Source organism: Hyla sarda, chromosome 1 (assembly GCF_029499605.1).
Source record: "Hyla sarda isolate aHylSar1 chromosome 1, aHylSar1.hap1, whole genome shotgun sequence".
NCBI lineage: Eukaryota > Metazoa > Chordata > Amphibia > Anura > Hylidae > Hyla > Hyla sarda.
The window spans coordinates 172,119,347-172,132,850 of record NC_079189.1 but is presented as its reverse complement, the minus strand read 5'-3'; the positions used below and the strand labels follow the sequence as shown (position 1 = coordinate 172,132,850).

Sequence of the window (13,504 nt, the reverse complement as noted above, 5' to 3'; positions counted from 1 at the left end):
TCAGTGCAGAGGTGTTCATAGTCTCTAAGGCTGGGTTCACACCACGTTTTGTTAAATACGGCTCCCGTATACGGCTGGGAGGAGGGGGGCGGGGCTTAATCGCGGCGCCCGCACTCAGCCGTATTCGGGAACCGTATTTAATGTATGTCTATGAGCCGACCGGAGTGAACCGCAGCCTCCGGTCGGCTGCTTTTTCGGCCGTATGCAGTTTCCCGACCGCAGGCAAAATTGTGGTCGGCCACGTTTTTGCCTGCGGTCGGGAAACCGCATAAGGCCGAAAACGAAGCCGACCGGAGGCTGCGGTTCACTCCGGTCGGCTCATAGACATACATTAAATACAGTTCCCGAATACGGCTGAGTGCGGGCGCCGCGATTAAGCCCCGCCCCCTCCTCGCAGCCGTATACGGGAGCCGCATTTAACAAAACGTGGTGTGAACCCAGCCTAAAGGGAATCTGTCCCTTACACTGCGATGTAATATAGGGTCAGAGAATCTACACTCCAAAGCTTGGTCCTGAGCCTTGATGCAAAAAAAAAGTTTCTCAAAAAGGCCACATTCATGGAACCTTGTATGCCAAACTGCCTGAAAGGAGTTGTCATTTACAGACCACCCTTCCAACAATTTGTTTTAAAGGAGTACTCCAGGATCTGAAAACTTATCCCCTTCCTAAGCATCTCCCGTACGTGGCCCCGGCAGTCTGCAGAAAGGGGGCGTGTCAACCACCTTACGAACGCTATGGGAGAGCCGGAGCTCTGCATTCAGCACTCTCCGGCTTTGCCATAACGCTGCATTGAGGGGGCGTGTCGGCCGACGCTATGTGCGGTGGTCGAAACACACCCTTTGTGCAGACCGCCAGGGCCCCAAACGGATGACCGATATATATATATATATATATATATATATATATATATATATATATATATACATATAAATATTTATTACCAAACTTTATTACATTGTTCTACTTTTAGTGCTGCAAGTGCATTACACCCTGACAAGAACTATAAGTAATCAACAAAGTGTTAGGGTCATAGTTTATATTTGCATAATATGCAGTGCATTTTGGCCATTGTAGCATTCTTTTTAGTTATTTTGAAGAATATTAGGTTTTTAACTTCTATCTGACTACTGCACCAGAGAAGTATTTTTTGATTGATCTTTTTTGTTTAACTTGCAGGAATTCCTCCTCCACGTGGAGTTCTACTCTATGGGCCTCCTGGAACAGGCAAAACACTGATAGCACGTGCAATTGCTAATGAAGTTGGTGCTCATGTTTCAGTTATCAATGGTCCGGAAATAATGAGCAAGTAAGATGAACTTTGATCTTTCTTGCCTTTCTAATCTGCAGAGATGTGCCAATGTTGTGACTGATATACAATAATTTGAATGACTAGCCTCTTTGCATTTGGACCATTAAATTTATGGTTTGTTTTCAAAAGTACAAGGAATTCAACATTTTTTTTTTAATCCGGCTTGTTTAATGGGTATTTAGTGCTCTAAGCACACAAGGGTGTAGTGTTTTGAATGGGCTGCTTGTCTGATATCTGAATTATACTATTTGAAAATTAATTTGTTAATAAGCTGCACTACACATTTATAGTTCAATGAGACAAGGATGGCAGTCACATCCATTCATTCATTCATTCACTTTCAATTAAAATGATTCCTTTTTTTTTTTTTTTTTAAATCAAGCAAACAGATAGTAATCCTAAACATATATAGTTTATTGTGTATAATAGGTAGTCAAGCTTCAAAAGTACAATAGTTCGGTATACTGTACTGATTTTATATCATAGCAAAATCTTTTTTTAGAATGAAAGAAGAGTAAGTGAGGAGGAGAAGGGATAAGTTAAGAGGTAAGGAGGATGTTTTATTGAGCTATGATGTGTTTAGTTGATTTGTTTAGAAAGATTAAAGTAAGATGGCAGTATCTCTCTCAAAGGCTAAGTTTCCACTTGGGTTTTTTTCTGGCAGTTTTTGAGCTAAAGTCAGAAGTGGATTCATGAGGAAGGAGAAGTGCAAGTCCTTCCTTTATATGTCCTATTCCTTTTGAACACACTTCTGGCTTTGGCTCAAAAATGCAGTGGTAGTTTTCCAAAAAACGCCAGAAAAAAAAAACTGGTGAAAACTTAGCCTAAGAAAACTGGATGTTTTGTGATGTACACTGCTTAAAAAAATAAAGGGAACACTAAGATAACACATCCTAGATCTGAATGAATGAACTAATCGTATGAAATACTTTCATCTTTACATAGTTGAATGTGTTGACAACAAAACCACACAAAAATTATCAATGGAGATCTGGATATGGAGTCACACTCAAAATCAAAGTGGAAAACCACACTACAGACTGATCCAACTTTGATGTAATGTCCTTAAAACAAGTCAAATTGAGGCTCAGTAGTGTGTGGCCTCCACGTGCCCATATGACCTCCCTATAATGCCTGGGCATGCTCCTGATAAGGTGACGGATGGTCTCCTGAGGGATGTTCTCCCAGACCTGGACTAAAGCATCCGCCAACTCCTGGACAGTCTGTGGTGCACATTGGTGGATGGACGCCACGTTGGTGGATGGAGCGAGACATGATGTCCCAGATGTGCTCAATCAGATTTAGGTCTGGAGAATGGGCGAGCCAGTCCATAGCATCAATGCCTTCCTCTTGCAAAAACTGCTGACACACTCCAGCCACATGAGGTCTAGCATTGTCTTGCATTAGGAGGAACCCAGGGCCAACCGCACCAGCATATGGTCTCACAAGAGGTCTAAGGATTTTATCTCGGTACCTAATGGCAGTCAGGCTACCTCTGGCAAGCACATGGAGGGCTGTGTGCCCCCCCCCCCTCCCCCAAAGAAATGCCACCCCACACCATTACTGACCCACCGCCAGACTGTTCATGCTGGAGGATGTTGCAGGCAGCAGAAAATTCTCCACTTCGTCTCCAGACTCTGTCACGTTTGTCACATGTGCTCAGTGTGAACCTGCTTTCATCTGTGAAGAGCACAGGGCGCCAGTGGCGAATCTGCCAATCTTGGTGTTCTCTGGCAAATGCCAAACATCTTGCACAGTGTTTGGGCAGTAAGCACAACCCCCACCTGTGGACGTCGGGCCCTCATACCACCCTCATGAAGTCTGTTTCTGACCATTTGAGTGGACACATGCACATTTGTGGCCTGCTGGAGGTCATTTTGCAGGGCTCTGGCAGTACTCCTCCTGCTCTTCCTTGCACAAAGGCAGAAGTAGCAGTCCTGCTGCTGGGTTGTTGCCCTCCTACAGCCTCCTCCACGTCTCCTGATGTACTGGTCTGTCTCCTGGTAGCGCCTCCATGCTCTGGACCGTACGCTGACAGACACAGCAAACCTTCTTGCCACAGCTTGCATTGATGTGCCATCCTGGATGAGCTGCACTACCCGAGCCACTTGTGTGGGTTGTAGACTCCGTCTCATGCTACCACTAGAGTGAAAGCACCGCCAATATTCAAAGTGACTAAAACATCAGTAAGGAAGCATAGGAACTGAGAAGTGGTCTGTGGTCACCACCTGCAGAACCACTCCTTTATTGGGGGTGTCTTGCTAATTGCCTATAATTTCCACCTGTTGTCTGTTCCATTTGCACAACAGCATGTGAAATTGATTGTCAATCAGTGTTGCTTCCTGAGTGGACAGTGTGATTTCACAGAAGTGTGATTGACTTAGAGTTACAATGTGTTGTTTAAGTGTTCCCTTTATTTTTGAGCAGTGTAGTAAAGAAAGCTTTCCATGAATCTCTGCCATAAGAAGTCTAAACTATTTCTCAAGTCAAACTATATACGCAGGACCAGAAATATGATGCACATGGCATACTGGCATTGGAGGCAGCTACATATGTGTTTTCTGTGCAGGAGCAATATACCAGACATTTCAGAGCATTGGGATTTATACAGCAAGCAAATATGACATTGCATTGGTTTGTGTACCAGTCAGGTCCAATTCTCATTAATTATGACTAATTGGGATAACAGTGTTTAGTAAGGAATAAATACAGATGAGCCCTGGGGTAGTGGGGACATTTGATAAATGTCTTTAAAAGATATTACAGGATAAAAAAAAAGAAACTTGTGATCCTTTGTTTGATTTGCTATACCGTATTTTTCGCCATATAAGACGCTCCGGCATAAAAGACGCTCCCAATTTTAAAGGAGGAAAATCTAGTAAAATCTAGTTTTAAAGTATAGGACAGTGATCTTCAACCTGCAGGTTGAAGACCACAGGTATAGGAGGTAATACTCACGTGTCACGCCGCTCCGGACTGTCACTGCTCGTCACTGCTGCCCTGGATGTCGCCCTCCATCGCTGTCGCCGGGTCCCCGGGGTGTCCCCGTCGCTCCGGAACGTCTCTGCTGCTCGAGATCCTCGCTCTCCGTGTGCGATGACGTGATGACGACGAAGGAGGGCGCCGGCCATGCAGGGGATCCCAGCACGGAGCAGACACCGAGGAGGCAGGTTAGGTCCCTCCCGGTGTCCTGTAAGCTGCTCGGGACACCGCGATTTCACCGCGGCGGTCCCGAACAGCCCGACTGAGCAGCCGGGTTAGTTTCACTTTCGCTTCAGATGCAGCAGTCAGCTTTGATCGCCGCATCTGAAGGGTTAATACAGGGCATCACCGCGATCGGTGATGTCCTGTATTAGCCGCGGGTCCCAGCCGTTGATGGCCGCAGGGACCGCCGCGATATGACAGGGTTTTAATGTGTATTTGCCCTATAAGACGCACCAACTCCCCCCCCCCCCCAGTTTTGGGGAAGAAAAAGTGCGTCTTATACGGCGAAAAATACGGTACCTAAAATGTTTGGAAAGGACATCAATAATATATCTTTATGTGCCTCAAAAGAAAGGAGGCCTGAAAATAAGAAAAGTTGGCATGCTTTTTATGGCTATTTTCTCACCACGATGTAAAGAAGATGGACTTTTCTTCTGCACTTGCAAGGATGTCACTGTTAGTTCAGAGATATGTAACAGGAGGTGTGCGGAAAGTAGATTTGACTCTGCCCAATATCTGTGGAGAGTGGTTTGTTAGTTTGCTCAGAGATAATGGCAGGGATGTTGAAAAAACCCATATAAAGATTTAAAAGAAGGGGAAATGGGTATTTTAAGGATGTATATTTTTGTTGTATGGAGTGAAATAGTGAATTGCACTAATCCCATTTTTAAGCTGTCTATGTGTGATGAAGAACATCAGTCCCATCTTCCAAATATAAGATATGTATTTCTGAAGGAGATGTAGGAAATATGAGGTGACAGTGATGGGTAGGATAAGGAAAAGATAAAGGAGGTTTGGAAGTAAAGTCATGTTTGTAGCCAGTCAAGTTGGATATAAGACTAGTTCCAGAAAACACCATAAATGAGTAACTAGCTGTGAAGGAGTCTTTGTATAGATAGGTGAGACTCCTAAATCTAGGTGCACTAGAGTCACCATTGAAATGGATGAGGATTGCAGAGTAAAAGCAGCATTCCTGGGTATGAAAATGTTGATGACTTCAAAAGTTAATAATGTGAAAACCAGAAAGGTCACCAAAGGTAGCTTTAAAAAAAAAATAAAAAAGGTAGTATGTTTTGGCATGTAATGATCACCACAATTGACCCTTTCTTTAACCCCTTGGGAACAAAGCTCATTTTACCAGATGGAAAAGTAAAAGGTTATAAGGGTCAGAACATGGTACTGAATAGTATTTCATGTTTTCAGCTTTTTTTTTTTTTTTTTTACTATAAAATGAAACATACATTATCTCTTTGGTTTTATTGGAATCGTACTGACCCAATAAATTTTAACCATATTGTGAACTCCCAAAAAATGTTGCCCTACGCATAATTTTTTTCTGGATTTGGAAATACATTATTTGATAAAATAAAGTAGGCCAATGGAAAGTACAACTTGTCCCACAAAAAATAAACCCTAATACAACTTTGTATTCATGGTATCAGTGACCTATATCAACTTCATGCCTTAAATGCTGCTCAGCATTTGGAACAAACTGTTCCGAGCGCTCGAGCCGGCATTGGGAGCTCATGACATCATAGCCCCACCCGCTCATGACATCACACCCCACCCCCTCAATTCAAGTCTTTAGGACTTGCATTGAGCGGACGGGGCTATGATATCACAAGCTCCCAGCGCCCGCTCCAGCATTCGGAACAGTTAGTTAAAAACGCTGAGCAGCGGAGTACCCTTTTAAGGCACATTCCCACTTGGCGTAGATGCAGCGTATTTCACGCTGCTTAGAATCTGCAGAAGCAGCGGGAAATACGCTGCATATCCCTCGCTCACCATTCACACACCACTTTCCGGCGGCAGCCTTATGTTTGCAGTGAGTTTTGGAGGCAGGGCTGTGTCTTAGTGAGCAAGAGATACGCAGCGTATTTTCCGCTGCTTCTGCAGATTTTGCGCAGCGTAAGATACACTGCTTATATGCCAAGTGGGAAAATGCCCCTAAAGAGTACCTGTCACTAAATAAATGTTTCTAAACTAACTCAGGCTACATTCTCTAACTACTCCTAACACCCCTCCCACCCTTCAACAAAATTTCGAAAAAACTGCATATCATACCTTTCTTTTTGCTCACATGCAATCTCCCAGCAGGAGAAAGTGGGCATTTCCCAGCAGGCATGACATCACTAAAGCCTGCTGGGGGACCACTTCCGCCCTCACATCAGGCTCAGTGCAGCAGCTTTCAGTCTATGTATCTTTCAGTGAGGCTCTTTGCAGCTTTCAGTCTGTGCAGCTTTCAGTGAGGCTCTTTGCAGCTGTCAATCAAGCTCAGTGCAGAGAAACACTTCCTGAGTTTGGTCTCCTGCCATTACAAGCAGGAGAACAAAATCTGAGATTTTGACCAGATGGAATGTGTTCTGGCCGAGAAGGGAGACCCCTGGTAACCAGAAGTATACAGCAGAAAAACTAACAAAAAAAACTTTTTTTTTCATCTTTCAATGGAAGCCAATTACAAAAGTTATTTATTTGGCATAAGGAATCAAATATTAAAAATAATGTTTAATGACAGAGCCCATTTAAAGGTATTGGAAGATGTTTTCACTTATCAGAGACTTGACAAGAATCGCACAATGAAATTAAACGCTCATTGTTGAAGTTTCTTGATAAGAATTTACAATTGGGCATGCTGTCTGAATTAATTCTGTGACTTTTTTGTTAGTTTTACACATTGATTTTTGATATGGGCATTAACTATGTGGCCAAACGGGGTAGGACTGTGGGTCATATATTATCTGCTAGTATGTTTTAAAGTGAGGAGAGGAAGATGTCATTTAACCCCTTAAGGACCAAGGACGTATGAGTACGCCCTTGGTCCCGCTCCCGTGATATAACGCGGGGTCCCACGGTGACCCCGCATCATATCACGGCGGGCCCGGCATCATAGTGAAGCTGGGACCCGCCTCTAATAGCACGCAGCACTGATCGCGGTGCCGCATGCTATTAACCCTTTAACCGCGCGCTCAAAGCTGAGCCACGTGGCTAAAAGTGAAAGTTAAAAGTGCCGGTTAGCTCAGGGAGCTGTTCGGGATCGCCGCGGTGAAATCGCGGCATCCCGAACAGCTGTACTACAGGAGGAAGGTCTCTTACCTTCCTTCCTGCAGTCCGATCGCCGATTGAATGCTTCAAGCCTGAGATCCAGGCTTGAGCAATCAATCGCCAAAAACCCTGATCAATGCATCCCTATGGAGATGCATTGAACACAGTTAAAGATCACTAAAAATCATTAACCCTTTCAATTATCCCTTCCCCTAATAAAAGTTTGAATCACCCGGCATTTCCAATAATAAAAAAAAACAGTGTAAATAAAAATAAACATATGTGGTATCGCCGCGTGCGGAAATGTCCAATTTAAAAAAAATATACCGCTAATTAAACCGCATGGTCAATGGCCTACGCGCAAAAAAATTCCAAAGTCCAAAATAGCGTATTTTTGGTCACTTTTTATTAGGGATCGACCGATTATCGGTATGGCCGATATTATCGTCCGATAATCATGATTTTGGGCATTATCGGTATCGGCAATTACCTTGCCGATAATGCCCCGCCCCCCGCACCGCCCCACGACCGCCCACGAAGCGGGTGGTGGTGGCGGCGGCGGCCTATGGCACCGCAAAAGCCACTGCAGTGCATTGATTTAAAGCGACCGCTTTAAATCAATGATCTGCAGCGGTGTCGAGGGGGGATAATTAGCCGATAACTTATACCGGAATATCGGTATAAATTATCGGCTATCGGCCCCAACCTCCACCGATTATCAGTATCGGCCCTAAAAAAACAATATCGGTCGATCCCTACTTTTTATATCATGAAAAGATAAATAAAAAGCGATCAAAATGTCAGATCAGTGCAAAAATGGTACCGACAAAAACTTCAGATCACGGCGCAAAAAATGAACCCTCATAGCGCCCTGAACACGGAAAAATAAAAAAGTTATAGGGGTCAGAAGATGACAATTTTAAACATATACATTTTCCTGCATGTAGTTATGATTTTTTTCTGAAGCAATAAAAAATCAAACCTATATAAGTAGGGTATCATTTTAACCGTATGGACCTACGGAGTTATAAGGTGTCATTTTTACCGAAAAATGTACTGTGTAGAAACGGAAGCCCCAAAAAGTTACAAAATGGCTGCATTTTTTCAATTTTGTCGAACAATGATTTTTTTTCCCGTTTTGCTGTAGATTTTTGGGTAAAATGACTGATATCATTACAAAGTAAAATTAGTGGCGCAAACAATAAGCCATAATACAGATTTTTAGGTGCAAAATTTTAAGAGTTATGATTTTTTAAAGGTGAGGAGGAAAAAACAAAAGAGCAAAAACAGGGGGTTATTAAATGAAGTGTATATTGTGGTGTCAATTGATGCAAGTTGTGTCACTACCAAAATGTACTATTAACTCCTGTTCACATAATGCGGTATGTCCTATTGAATCTCCTATATTATCATTATATGATTCATAGTGACACTTATTGTGGCCATGTCAGACAGAAGTAGATGGGTCTAATAAAATTGTATGTAATGTGATTAAGTTGAAAACTCAGTGTCCTATAATTACAAATCCAGAAGGATTTGAAACATGTCAGAGGGTTTTTATGTGTTTTTAAATGTTTATTTTTATTTTTTTTGCATCCCTTGTTCTTAAACTTACGGAGGAATAAAATGTAAGTTTTATCTTAACCTAGAGCCAGATTAGCCTCTTGTTTCTTCTCTTGAGCAATGAGCTCAGTCAATCTTCATGCATCAGTTTTGAAACAAAAAGTCTGGTTACTCCATAAGTGGTGAACTGATTTATCTGTAGGAATAAGAAAAAATGACCATATTCGTCCTAAGTAGGAATATGTGGAAGCAGAGAAAAAACCCTTGGCATTTGGCGCTGCAGACTCTTAGAGATGGACAAAACGGAGGCAAGAGGTAGTAGATAGTCCTCAGCAGGACAATTTATTGATAAAAATAATAAAAGGTCAGGATTACGCATTTTGGGAGGAGCCCTCCCTTCCTCAGATCAGGGTAAGGTATTGTCACAGAGTACAGCTTTATATAGCCCAAAAATGGGCGCCAAAGAATAGGGGAGGGGTGTACAATCAGAAGTTAATTTCAAACATATAAAAAAAACAACATTCCACTGTAATATACAGTATAGGTACACATACATAAGATGTATAACACAATGAACCATTAGTAATGAAGGCAGTGCTGTGATTTAGACCTACTTCGGTTGGGTTATTTTTCATATTAGACACTTCAGAAATGCTAGGTTGTATATTTTCTGACCTTGCAGCCAATGTTAATAAAAAGTGGGGTTTCTTTTATAATTTGTATTGTTAATTTTCTTTGCTATGGAGGCGAGAGAGACATACTTTTTAAAACTCTCCTGTCTGTATTTCTCTTATAAGTTTTAATATCTGTGTCTGTATTTAGCTGCTTCGAATGTACAGCTAATTCCCTGCTAGGTAAAGTAATATATCATAGTAGTACTAAACTGTAAACACAACGCATTGGTCTGACTATTGTAACAGGAAAGCTTCTCTGCAGAGGCTTTCATACTCGCCCAGGAATGTCTTCCATAATTTGATATCCAGCTCAACAGGAAATTAGAGCAAGGTCCCAAATGTCTGTAGTGATCACAACATTAGTAGAAAAAATATTTAAAAATGAAAATATCCTAAAGGCAGAATCAAGTTCTGCATGATTCATTTTTATAAAGATCTGTAGGTTTTTATTATTCCACATTAGTGAATTGCATAAAGGACAGTTCCTTTTACAGTTGGGATGAAAAGTTTGCATAGGCTGGGGACAAAATATTGAGAAGTGTTGCCATTTAGTTAAAAATCATGAATTATCATGCAAACTATAAAACTAAATAAAAACCACTGGGGGTGCATTTAAATGGTTGTTGGTGATACAGTGGCAGTGAAGCAGTTATTAGAAAATACTGGCAGACAATTTGCACTCTTTTGTATTAAAGCTGCACATGGGCCGTTATTGGTCTTTTCAGCTCGATAATGACCCTATGCACAGGGCTAAGATGACCATCTAGTGGTAACAGCAGAAAAAGGTGAATGTTCAAGAGTGGCTATCACAGTCTACTAACTTTAATATCACAAAGCTACTTTTGGGCGGTGTGGTTCATGCAAGACGAGCAAAAATGTTGGGGCCTCATAGGCAACTATTACAAATGACTGCATGCTGTCATTGATGCTAAAGGGGACATACTAAAGTAATAAGAACTAAGGGTATGCAAACTTTTGAGCACAACTTTTAGGAAAGCAGCTGGTAAAATTGTGGACAGTGACATAAGACTGGAGTTTGAGTCTTGGTTTTGGGAGTGACTGAAGGTTCTGGCCATAAAGTCACTCCCATACTCCAGTTCTTTTGTGGGTCGCAGTCCTGAACCTGATCTCACAGGTGTGTTAGCACTGCCAGAGGGCAGCAGAAAGGGGCTGGTCTGAAGTTAAGATCATCTTGACCTACCCTATACCAAAAACACTGATTTGGGGACTGTACCTGCTAAGTTTGGGTGAGGAGCACTTAAAGCGTACCCGTCAGATCCAACACATTTTTTTTTTTTAATATATCACTCAGTACCTAATTCTGACCATGTACATCTAATTTTTATGTGTCTTTTTTTTATTACACTTTTAATTTAGCTCACTAGTCTAAATTCCTCTCAAAGCAAAACTACAACTCCCAGCTTGTCCTCACTGACAGTAGCGGGACACAAGCTGACAGTGGGAGGATTTTTCCTCCAGCTGTGAGCCCTGCACTCACAGCTGTCAATCAAGGAAGTGTGTCCATGACATAGGTGATGATTCATGGACACAGCAGGACTAGTATGTGTCCAAAAAGGCAGGGGGGGCAGTTGTTTGACTGGCTTTTTCAGTATGAAATACTGAGCACATTTTTATGAAAGCAATTGCAAAACCTATTGGTTATAAATGCTTTACAACATATCAAAAGTTTTTGTATCTGACAGTGCCCATTTAAGTTTGTTTGTACAGAGAACCTGATTTAAAGGACATTTACGTTTATGTTATACTGTATGCTGCAAGCATAACTTATTGCTGTGTGTGAATTATCCCATACAAAAGGTGATACCCGGCACTGTCCACGCCAAACAATGGTGTATAGTATTGGACACGTGACTGGATGAGGGTGAGGCGTAGTGAGATATTGGGTGGTGCTTCACAACAGATATATAGATACTGTAGACTTATGCAATTATTGAAATAACAAACACAGTGGTAATCCGGATGTCTTGAAATTTCAAGCAATAGAAGTGATTGGAACAAACAACAGAAGGGGTAATGTAGATAAGAAGGTGCTTAAGAAGGAAACAGAATGAATTTACAGATTGAAGATGGTGAACCTGTACGGTCTGAATGAAAATCTGAATTTCTCAGCATTTATTGAATGAAATGATTGGCCTGGCTAGATAGCTTGGCAGTCTGGGAGATATGAAAATAGTGTGTCGATATCTCCTGGGATGGGTCCCATAAAGGGATTCCATACTATATCATAGCATATTTACTGAATTAAATTATCGGTCATATGGATCTTTGGGGTAGGGTGTGGAATGTGACGGACTGGGCTGAGGTATTAAAGTCTGCTGTAACTATCCCTATATTTTCATTAGCACCACCTCCCCCCTCTTTAGGACCATCACTTAGAAAGAGTAGGGACTGTCACCGTGGTTGAGGCCACCCTATTAAGGAGGTGGGTTCCTCAAAAGGCAGGGACAAAGGTGTGGGAATAGCATTTAGGGAGGGCACTTCTGTCTCCTGCCTTTTATTTCCCTTTCCAGATCCTACCCCTCATCTTTGACATAGTTCCCAATACCATCTAAATATGAAGATATATTACTGCAGACCATCTTATCAAAATATGAAGATACATCATTGTAGACTTTCTTATATTAACATAGAATTGGTGGAGATTATATGCCTCTTACTCTATATCTGTGGAAATAAGCAAAAATCTATCATTCTTAAAAATATCCTTTATTAAACTAGATATAGCTAAGATGCAGTACCCTCCATCTTCCCTATGCATTACACCAATTGGCCAACTCTGGTCTCTACAATATATATATATACCATCAGCCTCGTCCGTCCATCCACATCTAACCTAATTTAATGTCTTTCCTGCAGAATTGTTGCAATACTGACTGTTGTGTACACTGTACACTGTTGTGTAAAACTAGGATAGAGGATATGTCTCGGGTAACCATGGTAACGGGACGCCTCATGAATGCCGACATGAGAGTGTATCATGTGATGATCACATGACCTTGTACGTCACTATACGGGGCCGACATCTAGGCCTGTGATAATGTAGGCAAACGAGTAAAACAGTATCCCTAATATGGCGATCTAGTTCCTCTGATAGAGATAATGATCTGCTAGAAGATATTGTGGATACTAACCAGATATCTCTGTAAAAGCCGCGGCATGACGCGCGCGCGACCGGAAGTGACTACACGTCAGCTGCGAACTATAAGGTATTTAAACATGACAGTGTGGGACACACGGTTCAGCTGTGCGGACCAACAGCGGACCGGGGCGCATATCGGGCGCCGCTATCAATATCCCATACAGCCTTTAGGAGTGAGGTATGCACATGTGCCTCAATCGGAACCCATTATGGCAGCATATCCTTATGCATATATTTGATCATACTGCATACATATTCTTAAGTATATGTCTGATCATACTGTTTCTTTACCATGCAGGCAGATTGATGCTCACTGTGAGCTAGCTTATACTCCTGACACCAGTCTTTATCTATTGGACTGTTCCTACAAATGTTCCTTGATAAACCCCGTTATTAAGGGGAGAAACGCGTCGGAACTAATGGATCATGAACTGTAAAGTAGATTTTAAACATTATTTTTCACTTATTTATGCACAAGAGGTGATATTGGATTTACTATACCTGAACAAATTGTGAGCCTAACCCTGTGTTGTCAAACATTATTTTGTGTTG

At 41.9% G+C, this 13,504-nt stretch overlaps 1 protein-coding gene across 5 annotated transcripts in view; it reads left to right on the top strand.

The window, feature by feature from the left end:
• AFG2A (AFG2 AAA ATPase homolog A) overlaps positions 1-13,504 on the top strand; it is a 436,735-nt gene that overhangs the window by 46,261 nt on the left and 376,970 nt on the right. For all 5 annotated transcript variants that reach the window (XM_056563833.1, XM_056563838.1, XM_056563848.1 and 2 more), the window contains one exon: positions 1,177-1,306. In XM_056563833.1, the coding sequence (XP_056419808.1) occupies positions 1,177-1,306 (130 nt within the window). The remainder of the gene's footprint in view (positions 1-1,176; positions 1,307-13,504) is intronic.